The sequence below is a fragment of the Marmota marmota genome, unplaced genomic scaffold, assembly GCF_001458135.2.
Source record: "Marmota marmota marmota unplaced genomic scaffold, marMar, whole genome shotgun sequence".
Classification (NCBI taxonomy): domain Eukaryota; kingdom Metazoa; phylum Chordata; class Mammalia; order Rodentia; family Sciuridae; genus Marmota; species Marmota marmota.
Genome location: NW_025999990.1, coordinates 4,282,284 through 4,307,787, shown reverse-complemented (window position 1 = coordinate 4,307,787; position 25,504 = coordinate 4,282,284). Strand labels below are relative to the sequence as shown.

The window sequence follows — 25,504 nt, the reverse complement described above, 5'->3', positions numbered from 1 at the left end:
ATGCATGAGAAGAGTGGTGGAAGGAAAGGGTAAAAAAAGCGATTTGGTTTGCATTTCTCTGTTTGCTAGAGATGATGAGCATTTTATGCTCAGGAGTACGTACTTCATTCTTGCAGAGAGAGAGAGAGAATTTTGATATTACAATGCTTTAGAAGCTTAAATCTAAGGCATCAACTTGTCATTATGCAGACAAGGAAACTGAGTTTCAAGAAGGTTAAGTGGTTTGAAGAGAATCACAAAATTCACAGGTAGAAGTTTAAAATTAATTTACTGCCTCCCAGAAATGACAGGATTAGGTATATGATTTAGGAAAATTATTTCAATAGCAATTTGCAGCATGAACAAGAAAGAAAAGTAATTACCTATATAGTTTAGGAGTGAAAAGAAATTGGATATATTGTAACTTAGACATTCTTTTACTAAGGTGCTATAGTAATATGTTTAAAAATCTTATTCATTTTGATATGCCAGGCTGAATGAATTGTTGACTTAGCCATTAATAATTCCCTACCTTGGCTACAGACTTCACTAAAGGAAAGGAAAAACAACAACAACAACATCAACAACAAAAATAGACCTATCTTCCCCAAAATTGAGTTTTTGTGCTGACTACATCAGTAACATATATTGCTACTTATGCCATGTCAATTATTCATGGAGAATGGTGAATCACTGACATGATTTCAACAACTGAGTTAATTTCAACAACTGTGAATGGGAAAAGCAATTTTCCAAAGAAAGTAAACTTCAATGAAACCTATGTTCAAATGTCATTTCTCTAAAAACAACTAAGCATCCAAGATTTTTCTAAGAGTCTACAATATTTCATTGTGTAACTTACATAATGGTTTAAGCTAACACACAATGCTAAGGAAAAACAGCAGAAGCATGTGACCATAAAAAGACAAAGCTGGTTTTCCTGTGTGGTTTGTGGAAAGTAGCCTCATTACTTTATAGTCATACCTTATAATAATCACTAGCAGAACCACTCCAAGAGATGCTGAGCTGAATCTATTATACCTAAAATAATAGAGCAAAACATAATACTTGTCCTCCTTGATGATTACCTTAAAAGGTTTCAATAGAGCTCTATTTTTCTTTTATATATTGTCTGGATCAATCATCCAAGAAATTATCTTAACTTTCTCTGTATCTATATTTTCTAATGGCACTTGCATTGTACTTTTATAGCACCTGCCATGCCTATTATCTCACTTTCTGCTGAGTTTAAATAGTTTATCTATGTCCTGCCATCTAGCTTAATGGCACAATTTATTATTATACCTTGAAACATTATTTTGAATTGAAAGAAGATTAACATATCTATAACACTGGTCTAAGTTTACTGGAGTTAAATGGGGCTTTGGAAAATCACTTTGTCTTCTTCCTTAAGTAGCACAATGACTAAAGTTTTGCAAGGGCACAGACTATGACATTGTGTCCCTCAGAGTACCCATACCACACAGGTATTTTTTAAAAGCTTGCTCAAGTAATGTAATGAACAATGACAACAGTCCAATTTGGATGCAACCATGAGAAACTAAACTCACCAGAGCTAATTTGGTCTATCAGGATACCCAGAAATCTACTGTGCAGGTTTGTCTCTCTCTCTCTCTCTCTCCTTTTTTTCAAACTGGTCACTTAGATTGTGACATTCCCCAGGCTTCAGTCACAGATCTTCCTTTCACACTGTACACATTCCACCAGATCAGTTATACATTCTTTCAGCTTTAATCTTTCCTAAGTGCATGTGGCTGACAGATCATTTTCTTTGGTTTTTATTTTTTTTTTCCTAATCTAAATACTATATCTCATAATGTCTACTAGATATATCTATTCTTATGTCAGACTAACCTCAACACAAGCTTGGAACAGAAGTCATCATCATCCACCTACACTCTGCTCCTTGTCTTATCAGTAACAAGCCCCACCCAACTACCTAACAGTGAAACCCAGATAAACTGCATTTCCTCTTTTTCTTTTATTATTATTATTATTATTATTGCATTGCAATTCTTAATACACCATTATACCACAACTTATCATGTCTCTGATTGTATATGAGGTATATTGACACCAAATTCACATCTTCACACATGTATTTTGTATGATGACACCCATGTCAAATCAATCACCAACTGCTAGTAATTCAGCCACCAAAAATGTCTCCAACCTATTTGTTTCTGTCCTTTTTTAATGAGACCATATCTTAGCAGGCATTATCATGACTTAATCAGAATTACTCCTAACTAGTGACTGTACCTCCAGGCTAACTCCCCTCCAATCTACCCTATAGACAGAATGATTTTTCAAAATATGAGTTTGCTTAAAAACTCTTGAATGACTTCCTATGATTTCTAAGATGGCATCCAAACTCCTTGTCACTATTTGCAAGGTCCTTCAAGAGCCAGAAACTACCTTGTAAATCAATAATATAGTGTGGCAAAATGAATTAATGCACATGGTCTAGGAGCCAGATTGATTGGTCAGTTATGAACTTTCTCATAATAGAGGCAAGTTACTTGATTTCTCTGTTCCTGTTTTCTTATGTGTAAAACGAGAACATCAATGCTTATCCCATAGTGTGGCTGTGAAAGTTAAAGGAGATAAAATACAATATTTTCCATAGTATCTGACACATATGATAACATAGTAAATCCTTAGTAAATATTAGCTATTTTTGTCATCTCTTTTTAGTTAATTTCTCACTTCTCTTCATTTGTTTGCTGAGTGACATCTGTAGCAAATCTTTCATGTCCTCTTCACCTATCACCTCTTCCTTTACATATCTAGTGCCTCTGACTGCAATCTCCCTTCCCAGAACTCTACCCTTCCCATAATTCTTTAGGTCTAATCCCAAATGCTACATTCACTGGAAAGTCCTTCTGGCCTCTGTTGTACCCTGTTAAGAGTCCCCTAAGTGCTCCCCAAGGCCTTGTATTTTCCTTGACATAGTACTAGTCCCACTTTGTGTAAATTTCTCTTCACTGCTAAATTGTAATTTCTGTGTGAAAAGCAACAGTGTCTATCTTGTTCACAACTGTATTCCAAAAGCATACCTAGGATAGTGCCCAGCATATAGTAGGCAGTTAATAAAGAGTGTACATTTCCTGTCATAGATCCAGAGATGCTCCTCCCCAAACTGCGGAAGGTAGAAAAGTAGTGTTCCTATAACCGCTTTCTTCAAATAATCTTCAGAAAAAGCTTCCACAGAACAAAAAAAACCTGCTCTAAAAATCCTGGGAAGGGGGTAGGGATAAAGTAAAGTTGGGGCTCTAAAGCAATACTTTTCAGAATCTTTGTTATACTAAAGTGCGTTGTTAATCTCCAAGTAGGGGGAAGGGGTCTATTTACCAAATATTCTGCAACCAGGGTTCTGCAGATTTAAGTTCCCCTACTAGAACTTCTAAATGCTGGGAGTCACGAGCAGGACATCTCTGGGATACTTAGTCTGCAGGGTTTGTCACTTTTAGGAAGGACGTACTCTCTGGACACAGAAATTAAGAGCTAGAAGGTACACTACTAGTTATCCTTTAACAAAGCTCCTTCTTAAACTGAGGCCACAAAGGGAAAAGCAACTGGTCTACTGCCACACAGCGACTACACACAACAGGAAGAGCTAGAAGTACACTTGCATTTCGTCTCCGTGTCTTCTAGTCCAAATGTCTCTGGCTACCTGGGTCCACCAAGTATTCCCACTTCAAATTTTATTTTTAAGGCATACCAAAGTGAAAGTCATTTCTCCTCGGCCGCCGGTCCCCTTTGGCCTACCATTCCTCACTTCTCTCCCTTCCACAATACACTTTCCCTATAATCCTGTGCAGTCGGGGCTTGGCTAGGGGCGACGACAATACGTTTTTGTTGTGTGTTTTTTTTTCCCCTTTAGACTTGTAAACTTCTTCGTGTAGGACAACCAAATCAGGTTAGGCCTCCGCCTAAATCCCCATGGGCTCTGCTCCCTACCCCACCGTACCCTATCCTACTTCACCCCACCGGTTCCCTTCCTCTCCCGGACACCGGGGCCCCTCTGTTGGTCTTCACCTGGGACTGCCATGATGCTCATAAGAGGGGTCGTTGAAGCCCTTAGCTTTCGAGAACGCGTTTGCTTCCCGCCGGCTGTGAAGACAACACACAAAGCGACCTCTTGTACCCGTGCCTCGGCACCTTTCCGACGGTGGGGAAAAGCCTGATAAGCCTCTGGGGCTGGCGGAACCAAGTAGCCACGGATGCTGTTTCCGGGCGACTAATATTGCAGAACATACATGGTCTGAACCATTACTGCCAGCTTCGGGAACTATGTGTTACCTGCTCCCTAGTGAAGTGAACACCGCTAGGATTTACATATTATTTCTTTTTATTTCGTTATAAATAATAAAGTCGAATATTATATTAGTATATAACAGCTTTGTAATCATTTTTTGTTTTCTGGAGAACACGGGAGTCCCCCTTCTTATGGTTAGCGGTGCTCGGGTCCAAGAGCAACATGGCGGCGTCCGTGAGGGGCTAGTTTTGAGGCAGGATAGTATTTGGTGTCGCTGTCTTGGGTGACAGTGACCGAGTGGAACTTTTCCTGACAACATAACTTAAGGAATTGTGTTCTGATAGGCGTCTGGATTTAGTGCCTGGCTGGCCTCTGGCGTCCTCACTAAGGAGCGGATTCCTGAGCACTGAGCAGGATGAGCAACATCTACATCCAGGAGCCTCCCACGAACGGGAAGGTGAGAACCTCACCTATGGTTCCTGGGCTCCTCAAATGAGATCTGCCCGATAGAGGGGTTCAGGGATCTTAGGGTTGAAAAAAGACCACAGAAACCTAGTTCCTTTCCCTGCCTAGGGACAGTGTTGCATCTAAAACACCAAAGTTGGCACTTCTCAGCATAGACTTGAAAAAGTCCTGAAGTGGAGATGTCTCTGTCTGCTTTCTGGACCGGTTTCCTGCTTTGTCCCAACTCTCGCAGCCGTCTTCTAGCGTCTCGGGGTTTTTAAAGTGCAATTTTGTGCAATTTTGAGTTTGATATATTCTTAGTTTAACTTGGAGAGCGACCATTCTCCATTCTCTCTGTACTTATTTATTGAGCACTTGCTAGGGACCAGGCACTATCCTAGCTGTTAACATAGGATAGCTATGGTTTACTTTGAGAGGCAGGCAGGTGAACAAGAACCTTTGGCATGTCTGATAAATGAGCTTTTGGAAAGAAGATTTTTGTCGCTATGGCAGTGATTTAGGAGTAAGCAACTGGGAATGTTGGGGGAAAGAACCATGCAGCAGACATCTATTGAGCTGGTCTTAGAACAAAGCAGTTATCAGAGAAAATGGAGAATGTTACCACATTAGAATGGGAGAGGATTTTCTTTTTCTTTTTTTAATACTTAGTTTTTAGTTTTCGATTTTTATGTGGGGCTGAGTATCGAACCCAGCGCCCTACACATGCCAGGCTATCGCGCTACCGCTTGAGCCACATCCCCAGCCCCAAGGGAGAGGATTTTCTGATAGATTTGATGTCCAAGGCATGTCACTTCCCATCCAGGGTGTTCATGTACCTTTTGATGCAAAGGAGACAATTGTGGAATGTGTCACCTGAGTTCTTGAACAGAGACCTAGTCCATATCACATATTAAATGTGATAAACCAGCAAAATGGCAAATATAGTGGGATTGGAAGTATGTTGTTGAGGGATTGGGGACTGTCCGTAATAGAAGGTTTATTTATCATGCACAAGACCCTGGGTTCAATCCCCAGTAAAACACACACACACACACACACACACACACACAAATGTGTAAAGTTGAATTGAGATAAAACTACATTTATATAAAATGCAATTCTGTTGGTAATTTTATCACAAATCACTTATACAATCTTTTATTCATTAAAATTTGGTAATGTAATCAGGGCAATTTGAAAGTCAAAAACAAAAATGCTATAATTCCCAGCGTCCCCACCAAAAACAATTAGTGGGTATCTGGGGCAAACACTTCTTTGCTGTTTGAACTTTTCCTGGGCATTATAGGTGAGCATCCCCATCCTAATCTCCATTCACACCCCACCCCACTTCACATCAGTGTGAAAACTCAAAAACACCTACCTCCTTCTATTTCTAAATGTTTCTTGGGGGGCTGTGTTAACACCAAATGGTAAACACTGGTAGAGACTAGATTGCCTGTCTCACCAGGCAGGGCCTTCACAGTTGCTATTCCTCTTTCCCGTGTGCTGTTTTACTGCTCCCATGTCAACCTTAGCAAGAAGGCCTTACTTATCTATTTTCTGTGAAATTGCAAACCTTAATCAGGCCCTGCATCCCATTATCCCTGGCTGTCTTAACTTCTTTATGTTTTTTTTCCTACAGTATTTATTATTTGTTTATTATATCCTGTCTACCTTTACCGTGTAGAATGCAAACACTGTAGGTGCAGAGACAAGAATCTAGAATAGTGCTTGACACATAGTAGAAGGAGTTCAAATATTTACTGAAAGAATGAATGAGTGGATGGGTGAATTAATATTACATTTCTCTTAACTTCTGAAATATACTAAGCATTGAGGAGTTTGAAGTTATACTGTTGCTCACTGAAGGCAGATTTAGTTGCTTTATTCTAGAGGATAGTTTAACATGGTCATACAGATGAAAAGCTTTGACAAGGATACATTATAAATGTTTATTGAGCATCCAAAACATGTCAGGCTTTATATTAGGTTTTAGAGATGCTCTGGGGAGGGGGGGAACTGCTTCGTACCTGTTATGCACTCAGTTGAGTGAAATATATGTTGAACAAATAATTATGTAAATAAAGGTATAATTACACGTTGTGATTAATACAGCCTGTCTTCTGAAGAGAAATGGGCTGAAAGAGAACATAAGGCATGCCTCATCCAAGTTTTTTCCAAAATCCATTTGGGACTTTTTCTAGCACAAGAATTGAGGAGATTGAAAATTTAAAGTTCTGTACTGCAGAGAGCATGGGCCAAGAAAGAATGTAAAGCAGATGTAATAATTACAAGTGTGTCAATGAATGTTTAATGCCTTTACTGTCTAATGGTACATTAGGCATTGAAAGTGTACAGAGATATTTAGAATGAATGGGACAAAATTCCTCCCTTCAAAGATCATGGTATCAACTTAGAAAATAATTGATACACGATGGCAGTTATTGACCCCTGGATGTTGTCCATAAGTGTCTTATTTTGCTGTGTTGTGCTCTAAACTTAGCTCCTAAAGGTAAGGCCCAGAAATGTAGCACTTGATAGAGATTTTCATAAGTATAAGGTAATCTATTGAGGTTGAAATTTCTCCATATTATGATCACATAATCTAAATTGCCAACATCTTATTTGGGTCCTTTAAGAAAAAGAACCACTGAGGTCTGACAAAGTAGTCATGGCCAAAGGAGGAAGGAGTCATGCCTTCTTTATTAATTCAGTAGCTTTGTCAAATGAAACAATTAAGAAATCAGGTAGTCAGGGTAGCCCAACCATATGTGCATTCTTACTGCTAGGAATAAATTGCCTAGAGCAAAAAATATGTATATTTATCTATGAATAATAATTAGAATAATAATGGCTATCATTTTAAATTTTATTTGTTCTTTTTAGATATACATGACTGCAGAATGCATTGTGGCATATTATACTTCCCTGGCGTATAACTTATTCTAATTAGGATCCTATTCTTGTGATTGTATACGATGTGGAGTTACCCTGGTCATGTATTCAAATCAAGGATGGGAAAGTTATGTCCTATTTTTCTACTGTCCTTCCTATCCCCGTCCTCCTCTCTTCCCTTCATGCTCCTTTTCTAATCCAATGAACTTCTATTCTTCCCCTCCCACCCTCCCTTGTTGTGGGTTAGCATCCATATCAGAGAGAACATTCAGCCTTTGCTTTTTGGAAATGGCTTATTTCACTNTTTTTTTTTTTTTTTTTTTTTTTTTTGTTGTTGTTGTTTGGTGTTAAGTTTTTTGAGTTCTTCATATATCCTGGGGATTAGTGCTCTATCTGATGTGCATGTGGCAAAAATTTGCTCCCAAAATGTAAGCTCTCTCTTCAACTCATTGTTTTGCTGAAAAACAATCTTTTTAGTTTGAGTCCATCCCTTTTATTAATTCTTGATTTTATTTCTTGCACTTTTCATATTCTTGATTGAGTTTTCAAGACATTTGAAAACTAAGTGTGGGAAAAAAGAAAATAGACCTTTTGAATAATTTGAAAGCAACATTATACCAAATGAAAGAAGCCAGAACAAAAGGACACATATTCAGTGATTCCATTTATATGCAGTGTCCATTTGGCAGGTACATGCAGATAGAAAGTAGATTATTGTTGCCATAGGGAAATGGGTACTGATTGATAATGGATACAAGGTTTCTTTTTAGGGTGATAAAATGATTACTCAACACTGTGACTATACTAAAAACCACTGAATTTTTTACTGTAAAAGGGTGAAATGTTTGATATGTGGATTATATCTTAATAAACAGATTCATTATACCATTAATAATAAATAAGAATTATTTTAAAATACTGTTTATTTAATCTTATAAAATCTTATTTTATTTGATATATATGTTACAGCAATATAGTACTACATATATTTAAGTTTTAGAAATGAGCTCTAAGCCTTTACTTATTCTCCACCCTCACTTTTCTTTCTCTTCCCCCATTCCCTCCCTCCCTCCTTCCCTTCCTTTCTCTCTTCTTCTCCTTCTTTCCTTCACAGAACTAGGGATTGAACCCAAGGGTATTATACCTCTGGGTTACATTCCCAGCACTTTTTATTTATTTACTTATTTTTGAGGCTGGTTTTTGCTAATTGCCCAGCCTGGCCTGAGTTTGTGATCCTCCTGCCTCAGGATTGCAGTAACTGGGATTGTAGTACCACTGTGCCAGGACTTCTTAAATTTTTTGCTAATTAGTTTGCACACTTTCAAAAAATTTGGAGAGCATTGCTTTACAAAGTAAAGAAAACGTGTTAACATTTTCTTTACCAATAGTGCCTCATTTTAGCTATATAAGGGGATAATGAAATAGGATAGGATATTGTCTTTTTAGGTGTACAATACTTTAAAGATTTGGATGTACATCAAGCTTCATGGAAAAATCAGAAGACACTGCATAGTTTTGTTCCAGATCCGTTCTCAGTAGAAGGAGTTTTTCAGTCTTCCTATTTATAGCCTAATGTTTATTTCCCAGGGAAGTGAGAATCAAGTTGGGTTGGTTTGTCTCTATCCATTATAGAATATCTCTTGTGCACTGTTTCATGCCAAGCTATGCTAGAAGGTCTTACTTTCCATATATTCAGCCAATATATAATTGCTTTTGACTTAAGCATTTTTCTCTACTCAAATCAGTTGTGACCAGGGCAATCTCAGGGATTTCTTTTGAGATATATGGCAGGGTTCTAGAACTTGAAGGACTTTTTTTTTTTTTTTTTCCAGAATAGTATAGAATAGTATAGAAAATATGGAGAACTTTTTGGAGGCAGTATGATGATATAGGGAAAACTTTATTCTTTATATTCTTTACAGTCTGAAAACTTTTGGCTTAAATTCTATATTCTTTATAGTCTGAACCTTTGGCTTAAATCATTCACTGTGAAATCTTGGATAAAGATATTCTGAGTTTCTGGTTTGTTCATCAGTAACACGGGATTAATAATACCTACCTTGTAGGTTAGAATTTAATGGAATAAAGTATCCAAAATGTCTGGCATAGAAGCTGACATGGGAGACATTTTAACAAATGTTCCCTGTTTGGTACTAAATGGATTAAGAAAATTGTGCATGTTTGCATTTCTAATTCTTTTATATTTCCTTAGCAGTTAAGGAAACTATTTAAAAATCTACCTCAGTGCAGATATTTTCATTTCTCCCATTCTCGTGGTCACTGAAGAGTAGTTGTAGCAGAACTATGTAGCTTGTAGAAGCCCAGAAAGATTTAATGAATCCATCAATGTTATAAAAATTCATGACAGCATTATCTGAACTTTTGAAATAGAAATTGAAGGGTAGTTGTAGCAAAAAAATGTACTGAATAGAAAGAGGTGATTGAAATGCTTTTCTTTTTTAAAAAATATTTTTTAAATTGTAAATGGATACAAAATGTGTATTTACTTATTTTCATGTGATGCTGAGGATCAAACTGAGTGCCTCACACATGCAAGGCAAGTGCTGTGCCACTGAGCTACAGCCCCAGTCCTGAAATGCTCTTCTTGCTTTGCTAACTCAGCTTTCTTAACTTGGGCAGTTTGCAACTCTTAGGCATCCCTACAAGGCAGGGGCATGGACTTAATTGAATGATTTGTATGCTTCCTCCATTTCCAAAAAAAATGTTTTTGTGAAAACTAATGTAGGAGTTGTAGGGGAAAAAAAGAAGTATGGCTTCTATCAATGATAGTGACTTTCTCTGAGAATCAGTTATTTTTAAAATAGTGCACACTGCATATACTTTATTTGTAAGAACTTTCTAAATTATTGTGGTGGCCACAATCTTGACATTGATCAAGTTTGGTGTACTTGGGGCAAAAAATGGAAAAGATGGATGCCATAGTGTTCAAACTTAGGGTTTAACATTCCTCCTCCTCTTCCTCCTCCTCCTCTTCTTCTTCTTTTTGTTATTTGTGGTTATTAGTAAGTCAGGTATAAACTGTTGCCTCCTGCATACTCAGTAGGGGTTCTGGTTGTTTCCCAAGAAGTAATCACTGCCATGAGCAAGTGGAAAGGAAGCTATCAAAGGCTTCTATTTACTTTTAAAACATATCATTTTAGTCTGAATCAGAATTAGATTAAGAATATTATTCCATAAATTCTGAGTAGCAAATGAAAAAGTAGAGTGACAGTGTAATTATAAATGAGTAATTATAAAATTATAATGTCATAATTTAATGAATCTGCATTTAAATTTCTTAATACACCAATTTTATTGGAAGTGATGATGAGAAACAATTATAAAAAGTTTGATTATCATCTTTAAATAATTAAGTTCTTTTCTGTGATTAAAAAATGGTATATATCATTTTTTCTTAAATCCTAAACTATTTCTGAAAATGATATATTGAGAGATCTAAATGTATAATAATTTACAGTGCATATTTGAAATTTTGTTTAGTATAAAAACAAAAGTCAAGCAGTTTCTAATGTTCTGAAGTCAGAAAATCATTGGTGAATGCTTCAAGTTGAATAGTGATTCAACTCATTATCAAAATGTTAATATAATGATATAATATTCTTTCCGCAGGTTTTATTGAAAACTACAGCTGGAGATATTGACATAGAGTTGTGGTCAAAAGAAGCACCTAAAGCGTGCAGAAATTTCATTCAGCTTTGTTTGGAAGGTAATTATAATTCTTGAGAAATCATAGTTAATTTAAAAATAAACTGTAGTGTATTTTTCACAACATTGAAGATTGGTGTTGGATAGTGGTAATGAGTAGTGCGTGTTGATATGAGTGATATGGTCTTGAGCTATGTGTCAGAAAATAGAGAGGGGAGATAACGCTTTCTCCAAAATAAACCTATATGGTTTTAACAAAAATTTATTTTAGCAAATAATACTTTGATCATTTTTTTCTTTCTTTAATATTCTAAATACAGATATTTCCTAAGATTGTCTCTAGTTCTATTGTCTTCACTCTTCTGTTATTACTTTCATGCAAATGGCTGTTACAACTAGAACTCCAGCCATTTCTTCCCTTCTTAGCACCAGTATGGAATTACTTAGTGGACTTTTCTTCTGGAACTTTCCAATGTCAGCTACAACTAAACTAATGTAAGACTAAATTTATCAAATTTTTTTTCCCCAGATTGCCTTGACTTTCACCTTCCTAACTGCAGTTGCCTATTATCTGGTCTTCCTGACTTTCATCTTTAATTTCTTTTTCTTCTATTTAATCTTCTAATATTTGAATTCTCAGGCAGTTTGGCTTTCTAGCTTTCTAATTTTATTTCTCATTGCATTAACCATTTGGTTTCAGCTATTACCTTTATTTCCTGAATATTTCCTTCTCACTTTCACTTTCCTTACACTTTCATGAATATCCTCATACTGGTTTTCCTTTGTTGTTGTTGTTGTTTAAGAGTGTTTTCTCTTTTCATTTTTTAGTACCTAGCTTTTAATATCTGTTCAAAATTCCAGTTTTTCCGTAGTCTTGGCATTCACTAATGTTATTATCAATGTCTATTTTTTTTTAAGATTTGAATCATAAGGTGATGACTTTTCTTTTAAAAATGTTACAGAAATTTACATTCACTTGAGTGTTTTTTACTTCACAATATTTTCTTATCAAACATTTCTAACATTTTTAGAATGTCTTGTTGGGTTTTAGAATACATTGCATATGGTTTTGAATATCTTTAGTGGTGGCAAATCATAGTCCTCCTAAGTTATATATGATTTTTAGAGAAAATATGTTTTAAAGTATCAGAAAATAGCATTTTGGGCCAGAAACAAGATGTAAAAAGAGAATCCAAAGTATCTAGTATTATGGGATAATGAGAACTCTCCAAATAGATAAATACCAGGAGAAGATTTAAGAAATAAAATTAAAACAAAAAAGACAAAGAGAGAGAGAAGAGAAAGAAGATGTCTGCAAAAACCATTATTAATAATTGTTATGGCAGGCAGGAAGGAAATAGAGTCAGACAGGTAGTTTAGTTAGAGAGGCCTCAAATAACTGTCAACAAAGCTAAGAAGCACATGAGACACAAAAAAGTCAGACTTGCTTCTGGTAAGAAGTTTTGAAGTATAAAAAGCTCAAATTTTACAGGAGGAGAGTTAAATTACAAAAACATTAGAAAGAATGAATGGTAAATTGCAAATCATATCCAGGTAAATGGAAGAAACAGAAAATATCTGGATATAAAATAACAATGAAGAAAAATAATGAGGTTGGTAAGTTGGATGATGAGGAAGCTCAATTATGGCAACCAAAAAAATCATTCTCAATTTATAAGAATACAAGAAGAAAGAAAAAAGAATAGAAAAATAGTAAGAAAAATAATCAGAGTAATTCTCCTAATTTAGCAGATAAAAGATTGAATTGTTATTGGAAAGGCTAACAAGAAGGCTGAGAAGAATGATTTGAAAAAGATACTCACAAATGAGTAAAGTCAAGGTTTTAAAAATATAATTCAGAAAACCCCAGTTAGATTCTTTCAAGTCTTTGATTCCTTGATCTTATAACACTCAAATCAATACTACATATATATATACTACATATATATATATACTACATATATATATATACTACATACATATATATATACTACATACATATATATACTACATATATATACTACATATATATATACTACATATATATATATATATATACTATATATATATATATATATATATATATAGAGAGAGAGAGAGAGAGAGAGAGAGAGAGCATTGTTTAATGTAAAATAGTTAAAGGGAAGATCACAGCCTTTCCAAAAACAAAAGATCTACTATTATACAAACTAAATCTTGGATTTTAGGTCTTTGTAGTATAGTTAGGTGAACATTTATGATGAGTGTAATTTTTAATAAATTGTCAGGTCAAAAATGTATTATAATGAGTACCTTTTATAATTTCATTAGTTATCTGAAGTGCGAGGAAGGAATAAAATTAATTCATGCCCATAATATTTATGCCAATATTTTGCCTTGTCTCTTCGTGATATATCCTTCAGTTATTTTTATCCTCTACTTCCATTAACAGTAGTTTATTCATTCTTTAGAAGTGAAAAATATAAATGTGTACATTAACATGCCACAAGTTATAAAAGTTTTTTTAATTAAACTAAAATATATGTTTAAAAAAATACTGGAGAGGCTAAAGTAAATAGGGCAGACTCATCACAAATGAACTTTAGATATAAAAAAGTTATCAGTGACAACAATATGCAAAATTAAACACAAAACACAATTCTATTAGAAAAAATACAGAAAGCTGATATTAAAATGCAAATATAAATTCCTGTATGTATTTGGACTGGAAATGTAAATTAGTCAAGACATATCATAAAACCATTGGACAGCCAGAAATAAAAACTGTAATGAGAAATAGTAGAATTACAGTGGAAACATAGGAACTCTGTTTCGTATTTGAGATTCATTTAACTTTGTTTTTTCAATAGTAGATAGCATTCAGGAGGATATTATGAGTATATGTAATGAACTAATAAAGCTTCTTTATTCAAAAAACTTATGAATATGATGCATAAATATAAGAGTAAAATAAACTGAAAACTGCAAAATCTATATAACACATGGTTTGCTTCCGGAACAACTTTAAATTCATAGTTCAACAGCAATTATTAATAAGTTATAGGGAAGTAGAAATAGTAGATATAAAAAATTTGTGGAAATTGGAATGCCAACCATGATATAACACAAAATTATGGTGTAAAGATTCTAGAAAATTTATACTCATTTATATATGATGTTATAAAATTTTATGCATTCCACAAGAATATGATTGGGAAAATTATAAAGAAAACCTTAAAAGAAAAAGCTGACATCATGAAAGACTTCATAGGAAGTAAGGAAAAAGAATAGGATGACATAATTTAAAATTTGAAGACATAGGTTAACAACGACCTCTTTCGTCTCCCCCTTCCCTCCGCTGTAATATATATATGAGTCTTAAATATCCTGCTTTTTAAATGTGTTGACTTGGGACAATAGCGTGTTTGCACGTGAGCTCTATTTCTCTGATTTTTATTCTGAAAACAATAATCCAGAGATTGAGAGAATCTTGGAAATAAAAAGAAAACAACCACTACCCACGGTTTCTGTTGAAGCATGTGCTGTTTTGAAAGTAAATACTTTATAAGAAGTAGAGAAAAAAACAGTTTTGATTTGGAAACCTATTTAACATTCTTGAAAATAAATCTTGTGATTCTGGTGACATATTAATTCTGATAACCATAGATAACACTTAATTTTAGAAATTGATAATTTATTTTAAAACTTTTTTTTCAGCTTATTATGACAACACCATTTTTCATAGAGTTGTACCTGGTTTTATAGTCCAAGGGGGAGATCCTACCGGCACAGGGACTGGTGGAGAGTCTATCTATGGAGCCCCATTCAAAGTAAGACTGAATTACTATTATCATTATTATTTTGCAAGTCAGCTTGGATTGTTTAACTGAAAATGATTGTGCTCCACAAGAAGAAAAATCATTTCACATTAGTATACAAAACCAACTGTCATTTAGAATTATACAAGGATAAGAGCAACACTTACCCTACCAAATATTCTTTCTAAGTTGTCTTATTGCAAGCGTTTTATGTTAGATTGAGTACAGGTAGAACTAAAGATGGTAGTGAAAATAATGTGATTCATAAAAAAGACCATATAGCATATTTTCTGATGTCTGACTTTTTCTAATCTTTGCATCTCTATAAATATAAAGCATTTTTAGAATATTGCATATGCTATTTTATTTTGAAACAATTTACTTAAATCCTTTGGAATCTTAGAGTTGTTTGCTTAGGCTGCTATAACCAAATACCACACACTGCGTGACTTAAACAACAAAAGTTTATTTCTGATGGTTCTGTGGGGGCTGGGAAGTCCAAGATCATTATGTCTGGCAATTTGGATCCTGGTGAGGTCTTTCCCTGGTTTGTATTTGGCTTTCCTACTCTGAGGTCTCACAGAGGGCAGAGAGAATGAACTTTGGTGTCTTATTCCTCTTCTTGTAAGGACATGAACCCTGTTGGGTTAGGGACTCATCCTTATGACCTCATCTAACCTTTATTGCCTCCTACCAGACCCAAATGTAGTCATATTGGGGATTAGGGCTTCAATGTAAAATTTTTGAGGGAATACAATTCAGTCTCACTTAGCAAAGTTTATTTTCAATTATACACAATAGTCTCTAACACAGAATGCATGCCACAATAGGAAACCACAAGGAGAATAGAAGAAGCAACATAAGAAAGCTTTATAAAAAAGGTATATTAGTTAAGAGTAAGTGAGAAATTTCTTAATTTCCAACACAGATCTAAAAAGAAAAAGAATATCATACTAAAGAAATTAAGAGGCCAGGGGAATAGCACATTGGTAGAGTGCTTGCTTAGCATGTGCAAGGTGCTGGGATCGATTCCCAGTATCGCAAAAGAAAACAAAGTAAGGAACAGTAGAGAGTTTAAGTAAAAAGCTAAAAATTGTGTTTGTTATTAGTCTGATGGTACCAACATTAATTCCTTTGGGTGAGTAAAAATTAATAGTTCTTAAATAGGGGAATTTTTAAAGAACTTTGTGTTTGTTCTAATGGGATAGAGTATCTGGAGTCTCCTTTCATCTTTTACTGGATCATAGTCTGATGTATGATTCTTAAGAAAAATAGTTAAAATTTTGCTTTAATTTCTAGATAATGATCTTAGAAAATGTGAATGGTTATTAGAAAAAACTCAGATGTAATTGTTAAGACTATTTTATATTTAACTAAAGTGAAATCTCATGGTTTTAGAGCCTACATTTTTGTAGGAAGCATTCCTTTATTCTATTATTTGGTGTAACAGAATAGCTCTTTTTGACAGTTCTTTCCTAACTTGAAATCTTTGTTTTGTTATTTTCAGTTAGGTCATTTTAAACACATTATTCAGAGTTATGATGCATTGAGTTCAGATCTCTTAAGAATTATTCATTACTTCTTTTATGACAAGTATTGATTACATAACATGCTATATAACATATGATTCCAGTATCAGGTCTGGATGCAAATTATGTTAACTCAGAGACTAAGGAATCTGTTAAGTAGTCCTATAAAAACAAGAAAACCACTTTAGAAAGGCTTTTACCTGCTATTTTGAAAACTGGCAAATGAGTTCAGTACCAGGTAAGAGAATATTTAACTTAGGATTGTGTCAAATCACGTTAGCACTATCCTGGTAGGTTCTTTGAATCAAAAAAAAAGAAGAAGAAGAAGAAGAAGAAAGGATTATTTCTTGACATTTAAAAGAGTTTAGGAGGAGCAATAGTTGAAGACTTCACAATGGTTCAAAGCTGAATTCCTTGGAGAAATAATAGGTTTTAAAAGTTTTGATGATTTTGACTATGAAAATAAGGAAATGAATCTTAGAAATCTATTCCCCTTTGAATGAGTTCTTTGCTCTATGAGTACGTATGCAACTTTCCACAAAATAAGCTATATTTATGGCTGAGTATATTTAGAAGACACAGGCTAGTGAATTCAAGTTTAAGAGTACTGAATAGTAAATTTTGGATTTGATTATACTTGAAAATCAGTTAAATAAAACTTTCGCAATTTTTTATTAGACATTATGTGGGACCTTGCTGGTTAGCTGCATAATGATTGAATATGAAATGAAGTATCTTGTAACTGAGAACATTCACTGAATTGTTTTTTTATGCTTCAGGATGAATTTCACTCACGGTTGCGTTTTAATCGGAGAGGACTGGTTGCCATGGCAAATGCTGGTCCTCATGATAATGGCAGCCAGTTTTTCTTTACACTGGGTCGAGCAGATGAACTTAATAATAAGCATACCATCTTTGGAAAGGTTTGTGTCCTGTTGTCCTAAACCTGTGATTTGGTTTTTGGTTTTATGTGATTCTTTAGGCTTCTGTGACAGATATGATGAATTTATCTAACAGCTGCCTTCATGAAAATATCCCTTGAATTGATTTATTATTTTAAAAAATGATGGAATATGTTCCTATTATAATGAACTTTAAAAGACTTGTGAATTCTTTATCATGTTTCAAGTCAGTTGTTTGTTATGAATTTAATGTTTTCTGTCCTTAAAAATCATACTAATGGTATCAGCTACCATACCATTCAGCAATGATGTTTTTTACATTTTTAGAAAGATACTTAGGGGCTGAGGGTGTGACTCAGTGGTAGAGTGCTTAACAAGCATGTGTGTGAAGGGCCTGAGTTCTATCCCCAGCACTGAAAAAAAAAGTCACATAACACTAGTTTAAAGTTTACTTTATTAATGGTAATTTTATTAATTCCCTTTAGTTTAAAATAGAAGTTGACATTGAAAGCTTTTATTGGAAATGTTACTTTGGATAGTACTAATTTAATTCTGCTCACATTTAATGCCTTTCAGGGCATATCCTTTCCATAGAATTTTCAATAATTCCCAATAAATAGGGATCCTGAAAGTTTTCTTCTATCTTTTCATAAATATATTCTTATATATTTTAATTTTTAGACCTATTAGATACCTCTAGCTTATCAGCCCCCTGTACTGGTTGAGTAAGAATTGTTTTCTCAGATCCTAGGCAAAACTGGATTTTGTGATGATAAAAGAGGAAAAAACAAACAATACAATTGAAAAACTCATTTTTATATCTTGGGAAATGTTGAATTAAAGGAATCACATTAAAATCATGAAATGTAATTAGTTGTCTTTTTTTTTTTTTTTTTTTTTGGTGCTAGAGATTGAACCCAGGGCCTTATGCATGTGAGGCAAGCAAGCATTCTACCAACTGAGCTATATCCCCAGCCCCTATTGTCTAATTTTTAACACCATGTTTAGAAAATATACATTAGCCTATTCTTTTAAGACACTCCCATCTCAGGTTTTCTAATGACCATAGGTTTTTCCTCCATATTATTTTTTACAAAAAAAGAGTGTAATAGAGGCTGGGATTATAGATCAGTGGCAGAACATTTGCCTCACACATGTGAAGCATTGGGTTTGATCCAGCACCACATAAAAATTGAATAAACCAGGCTGGGGTTGTGGCTTAGTGGTAGAGTGCTTGCCTAGCATGTGTGAGGCACTGGATTTGATCCTCAGCACCACATAAAAACATAAATAAATAAAATAAAGGCATTGTGTCTATATACAACTAAAAAAAATTCTTAAAAATAAATAAATAAATAAATAAACAAACAAAATAAAGATATTGTGTCCATGTATAACTAAAAAGCTTTTTAAAAGAGTGTATAATAAAATGATATTTAAGTTACATTTGTACTATCTTTTACAAATGGTACTATATAATTTATACATTAGTGAAAAAATTTAGCAAAGTGGTTATAAGTTGGAAAAGCCACTACTGTTGACTCTATAACCTCTTTGAGTCTCGGTTTTTTTAAATATAGAAGAAAAATAATGATTGTTATTATTAGTTAGCTGTTTATGTGGATTGACTGAGGTGTCTGCAAAATGTTTATCACATTGTTATTACTTACTTACCCTCTTACTCTAAAAATCTAATTTTGTGTATGATGTTTGAAAAGTTGTCATTCAATAAGATGGTAATTGGCATTACATTTTTAATTTTAGTAAAAGATGGTACTAAGTACATATTGGAAATTTATCAAAAAGCCTAGCGAGAGATTGAACCCATCTGTGCTTTTCTCCGTTAAAATGAAGTCACCTTATTTGCATTATGTTTAATACATATATTCTTATGGAATAATATGAAATTATTTTTTTATGTATGTATGTATATTTTTAATAGTATATGGACACAGTACTTTTGTTTTATTTATTTATTTTTATGTGGTGCTAAGGATTAAACCCAGTGCCTCACACATGTTAGGCAAGTGCTCTACCACTGAGCTATAATTCCAGCCTCTGAAATTCTCTTTTAACTATTTACAAAAGTCCCTTAATTCAAAGGATAAATAAATATATTTGTAATTACACTTTATATTTATATTAGGTTACAGGGGACACGGTATATAACATGCTGCGACTCACAGAAGTAGACATTGATGATGACGAAAGACCACGTAATCCACACAAAATCAAAAGTTGTGAGGTAGGAGCATGATTATTATGAGATATGGGACTTCAATTGCCATTTAAGAGGAGTTGACTTACTCTGTTTAAACTATTAGATGATGGTTTTGTACTAAATACAATGATTCACTTATGTATTTAGGCACAATTTATGATTTAAGAATTTTTTAAAGTAAAAAAGTAAAGGTTTTGAATTCAAGATGAAACTTTATATGATAGTCCAATGAATGAAAAACTCAACTCATGTTGGAAAGTTGGAGGAGTTAGATTTATTTTAGCCTAAAGAAATGACTTCATAGTTAAAGAGTTATTTTTTATGAAGGGAACAAGGCCCTTAAAAGCATTTGATTTGGAGTCAAAATGTCTGATTTTGTTTCTCTTACTGTGTGTCATTTACATTTTCCTAAGTATTTTTCCTTTTGTGAAATAGAGATAAGACAGAATATCCTTTACTTAATAGCACATAGGTTTCTTGGAAGAATCCAGTGAGACCATATAAGTTTAAGTACTTCAAGTAGTAGATCTATCACTATGCTAATAATATTTATGGGGGGAAATATGGACACTTTTGATGCAATTAAATATTGTGTTTTTTGAGTGAAGTTTAAAAAATAGAATAATGTTTTCAACATATTTCTTTTCATAGGTTTTGTTTAATCCTTTTGATGACATCATTCCAAGGGAAATTAAAAAGCCCAAAAAAGAGAAACCAGAAGAAGAAGTAAAGAAATTGAAACCCAAAGGCACAAAGTAATCATAGTAGAAACATTTTTCTTCAACTGGGAAAAGCAACACTAATTTATTTAGTTTTTCTATTTCCTTTTAAACTAATTGTTGACTAGCAAAGGAAAGACCCGTTTGAACCAGGGAGGTATCATAATATAAGTCTATGGCTTTTTTTAAATGGGGATTTCTTGTATTTAAGTACATTATATAACTTTAACTTAAACTAAAAATGTATCATTTCAGATGTCCACATAAAATCTGTGTTAATAAATACATAAGTGCCTTGCGTTCTCTATACCAATTATTTATATAAATTATTTGAGAAACAGTTTTGCTTTCTTTTAAGTTAATATATGCTTACTTAGTATAAAGAATTTGGAGAGTATAAAGAATAATATAAAAAATATTTGTAATCTTATTACATGATTGTATAATATCTTTAACTTTTTGACTCCTTTTTTAGATATTCTTAAAAATAATCTTTTTATAAATGTTTTTTTTTAATTTTTTATTGTTGGTTGTTCAAAACATTACAAATTTCTTGATATATCATATTTCACACTTTGATTCAAGTGGGTTATGAACTACCATTTTTACCCCATATACAGATTGCAGAATCACATCAGTTACACATCCATTGATTTTAAAAATACTATTCTAGATTCAGTATTCTAGATTATTTATTGAAGACAGTCTCTCCAAAAGTAATTTTTTTTTAAAAAACAAATTTCAATAGTTTGTGTTAATATTCTTTACATTATTATCTGTTTTATTAAAGTAGATACTGCAGAATTAAATTTCAACCTACTCCTTTACTGAATTATAACATTCTTTTTAGAGATTTTATTGTACTTAGGAATGTTAGATTCAGACAACTCTATGTTTAATCCCATCAAACACAGTTGATAAGAATTGAAGTTTATTAATCTTTGTAAGCTTCAGTTATCTCATCATGTAAAAATGGTGCTTATCATAACTATAACATCTGGTTGTTAAGAAGATTAAATGGAAAGGTCTATGTGAAGATACCCTATAGGTGTTCAGTACACGTTAGTTTCTTTCCTTGATATCCTACAAAATAAAGTAAACTAAATTGCTTCTATAAACTCTCAGACAGGACTAGGCACTTTAATAAGCAGTTGAGACTTTGTGGCAGTGTAACTTTTTTCATTGCTATATATTGGATTTTCTTTGTTCTTTGATTCTTTTATTTTGACTAATTTATCTCTGGATGAAAGGTCATTGTCACTATATTTATATATAGTCTTTCAGCACTATAATTACCTTGACAACAATCTCAAAAGGTTTTTTTGTGTGTTTTATAGTGTTTTGTTTTTATTCATAGCATATAATGTTAGGATGATATTGTTGTCATTACTTACATCTAGATTTTAATGTGAAGGATCAGAGTAGAAAAACAGTTTTTTTCTCCCCTTGGACATACATACACAGACAACACACACATATATACATATATATGTATATATAATCTGACAATTTTATGTTTCTGATTAATTTTAAAATATTAAGATATATTTTGCCAAATACAAGAATAATTGCTACTTTATAGTGCTCTCAGGTCCGTAGATTTATTAGTTTTTCAGAAATCTTCATTTTGCTACTAGTTTTGATAAACATCAAAAATTTATTTCTGTTATACTTCACTCAGTACATATGGTAATGTTCAGGTTTTTGGTCATTAGTTTTATATATGTAATATCAATGGTCTGAGTCCAAAAGCCTTTACTGAAAATTATAGATGCTTAGGATACTTCTGCTGAAGACTAAATAATACTCTGTTCTTTTAAAAAATGTATTTTTTCTTGCAGATTCTGTCCTATTACTTTAAAAATAGGATGTTTATGAGTTTTAACTTTTTCTAATTTTCTCTCTTTTATTCTTTTCTTTTTTGACTAGAAATTTTAGTTTACTTTCATTTGGAGAAGAAGCTGAGGAAGAAGAGGAGGAAGTAAATCGAGTTAGTCAGGTAATTTCTAATTTGTCCTTTCATCTGAATTACAAAAGAGATCAGAATGTACTTCTTCATCATTTTTATATCTCCTGCTTCTTCTGTACTTGGAACAGTACGTTTTACATGGTACACACTCAAGTCAATTTACCTTGAATGCTTTGTAAAATAATTGGTGGTCAGTAAAATAACTTTTGAATTGATTTGCCTTCTTAAAATTGTTGAATTTTTTCTTTATTTTTAATATTGGCATTTTTCTATCAGTTAAAACTAGACCTGAAGACTTTTGAATTGTTCAACTTTGTGATTCAGATTTTAATTTCTACTTGTTTGGTTTGCTAGATGATAATGATTATTACTATTTTTATAATAGTCACAGGCCAACTCATTTTCATATCAGTGTTACTTGCATATATTTTGTTTGCTTCATTAATTCTCATCCAAGCCTTTTGAAAGGTGTTATTATTACCTCATTTTAGGTTATAATTTGCTCAAAATCACATAAGTCGTAAGTAGCTGGAAATTGAACTCAGGTCCAACTATAAAATCTGTGTCTTTGTATGTTGTCTCTTGGCCTTTTATTTCACCAATCCTTTCAGGCTTCTAACTGTGGTTTTCTTTTAACCCACTTTTATCACAAAAGGTATTGCTGAAAGGCCTGCAGTCTCTTACCATTGTTTGGATTAGGTTCAGGTATATGTGCCCCAAGAAAATCACCTTCATAGGGATTTTACTCCCAAAGGTTCTGCTATGTCTTCCTTTCTTGAATGTAAATTAGTACTGAGGCCTCAATTCAAAATCGTTATCATAGTAATCATAACTTAGTTACTTCATACTGCCTTAGTTACTTGACATAGTCACCTATTTTTTACCAACACTAATAATAGCATTGACTTAGAAGTACATTATTATTTTTTTTAATCTTTTTTTTTATCCTTGTTTTTTCTTCTTTATCTCTGTGCTTCTTTTATTAGTGATCATGGTTTGGGGAGATAAATATTTTTAATGTTGGGCACATTTATACTCCTTGCATTAAAACTAAATTAAAATGGGTATTTCTCTCTCTCTCTCTCTCTCTCTCTTTGATACTAGGGATTGAGCCCAGGGGTACTTAACCACTGAGCCACATCCCCAGCCTTTTTTTAAAAGTTTTTTTAAATTTTTTATTTTGAGACAAGGTCTTGCTAAGTTATTAGGGCCTTGCTCAGTTGCTGAGGCTGGCTTTGAACTTGTGATCTGCCTGCCTCAGCCTCTCAAGTCACTGGGATTACAACAAATGTGTATCACCACACCCAGCTCATAAGTTTTGTTAATCTTTACTGTTTCTTTAAGTAATCTGTTAGATACTCTTGATTCAGTTACTACCTCCAGTATACCAACATTCTAAATTCTCGGAGATAAAAGTGGATGTTTTTTTTGAATTCTTATCCATTATTCTAAGCAGCTTTAGGAAATGTCTCCATATTAGATGTCAAAACTAATTTCATTTCCATGAAAATAGGAGATCAGTGGAGAAGAGGAAAGGGATTGAGGGGGAAGGAAGAGGTACAGGAAAAGGGAAAAACTGTGGGATGAATTCTGGCTTAACTTTCGAATGTACGTATATGAATATACCACAGTGAATCTCATCATCAAGAAAACCCATAAATAAATAGCAGAAAGATCAGTAGAATAGAGGGAGAGAAACTGGGGGAGGGAGAAGGAAGGGGAAGAGGGAAGCACTGGGGTCTGAATAGGAGGGTTTATATTCCATGATTGTATGATTATGTCAAATTATGTCAAAAAACCCTAATATATGTATAGCTAAAAGGAAATAATAAAAAAATTTAAAAAAACTGAATTTATTTTTACATGAAAACCTTTTCCTAGTCCATATAAATATCATGAATCACTGCCAACTTGATATCTCAGGAATTATCTTCTGTAGATGTCAATGAACTAGTTTTGTATTGTTCATAATTCAAATTTGCATCTTATCAAAATAAAATATTTACTATATGCCATGTTTTTTTAAGTATATATGTGAATGGACAAAACTATGGATGTTAGTTCCTGGAATTACCAGTATTCCTTTATATTGATGTTTTCTGAAGATGTCAAATTGCCTTGCATCCACCCATGCCTTCTCATAGTAGTAACTCCACCCCTGTTTTCCCTTTAGTTAATCTGGAGTATGCACTCTTATCCTTTTTGGTTTTTTTTTAATCTCATTTTTCTGTTTTAAGATTAGCTTCACTATTACCTCATAATTATTTCTACCTCCCTCCTTGTTATGGTTTAGATATTAGGGTATTCCCCAAAAGTTCATGTTGAGACAATGTAAGGTTTAGAGGTGAAGTGATTAGGTTATGAGCTCGTTAATCTAATCAGTGCAATAATCCCTCTGTAAGGATTTAACTGAGTGATAGCTATAGACCCGGAGGATGTGGAGGAGGTGGGTGCCTAGGGGCAGGTTTTGGGGGTATATATTTGCTTCTTATTGAGCAGAGCTCTCTCTGATTCCTGGTGGTATACTCCCAGCTACTTTCCTATGTCATACTATCTACTGTCATGACATCCTGCCTTACCTCAAGCCTCGAAGAATGGAGTCGGCCGTCTATGAACTGAGATCTCTGAAACCTTGAGCCTGCAAATAAACTTTTCCTCTTCCAATTGTTCTTGTTAGGTATATTGGTCACAGCAATGAAAAAACTGACTGAAATCTCCTTCACCAAACTCCCACTCAGGTTGAGCTAAATACTTCTTTTTGTGATAATCTGTCTATGCCATCAAAGTATTTATTATACTTCATTATAATGATTTATTTTCCCATCTTCTAACTGTGCTAAATATTTATTTATATAATTTCTGTAAAAATCATATAGACTTTTTTAAATTCCCAATTTATAGATAAAGAAATGAATACTTGGGTTAAAATTGTTCAAGAACATGTAATTAGGAAGTGATGGAATCAGAATTTTGAACTTATATTTTTGAAGCTTTTTAAGTCTCTGATTTGAATGTGAATGCTGCAGAAGCTGTCTCCCGAAAGGCTAAAAGGCTGCTGAGAAATTTGACTCTTAGAACAGAATCCTGAGGTAGAAGGCAAC

At 33.4% G+C, this 25,504-nt stretch overlaps 2 protein-coding genes across 3 annotated transcripts in view; one reads left to right on the top strand and one right to left on the bottom strand.

The window, feature by feature from the left end:
• Srek1ip1 (SREK1 interacting protein 1) overlaps nt 1-4,224 on the bottom strand; it is a gene marked incomplete at its 3' end in the record, with an annotated part of 29,779 nt that extends 25,555 nt beyond the window's left edge. Inside the window, exon 1 of the mRNA XM_015482172.2 lies at nt 4,042-4,224. Coding sequence (XP_015337658.2) covers nt 4,042-4,063 — 22 coding nt within the window. The remainder of the gene's footprint in view (nt 1-4,041) is intronic.
• A 221-nt stretch (nt 4,225-4,445) lies between these two features.
• Cwc27 (CWC27 spliceosome associated cyclophilin) overlaps nt 4,446-25,504 on the top strand; it is a 209,961-nt gene continuing 188,902 nt past the window's right edge. The window contains exons 1-7 of one of the 2 annotated variants that reach the window (XM_015482309.2): nt 4,446-4,718; nt 11,231-11,327; nt 14,963-15,075; nt 17,372-17,515; nt 19,641-19,739; nt 20,367-20,470; nt 22,364-22,433. In XM_015482309.2, the coding sequence (XP_015337795.2) occupies nt 4,677-4,718; nt 11,231-11,327; nt 14,963-15,075; nt 17,372-17,515; nt 19,641-19,739; nt 20,367-20,470; nt 22,364-22,433 (669 nt within the window). In that variant the 5' untranslated portion in view covers nt 4,446-4,676. The remainder of the gene's footprint in view (nt 4,719-11,230; nt 11,328-14,962; nt 15,076-17,371; nt 17,516-19,640; nt 19,740-20,366; nt 20,471-22,363; nt 22,434-25,504) is intronic. The other variant, XM_048806103.1, reaches the window with a different exon arrangement.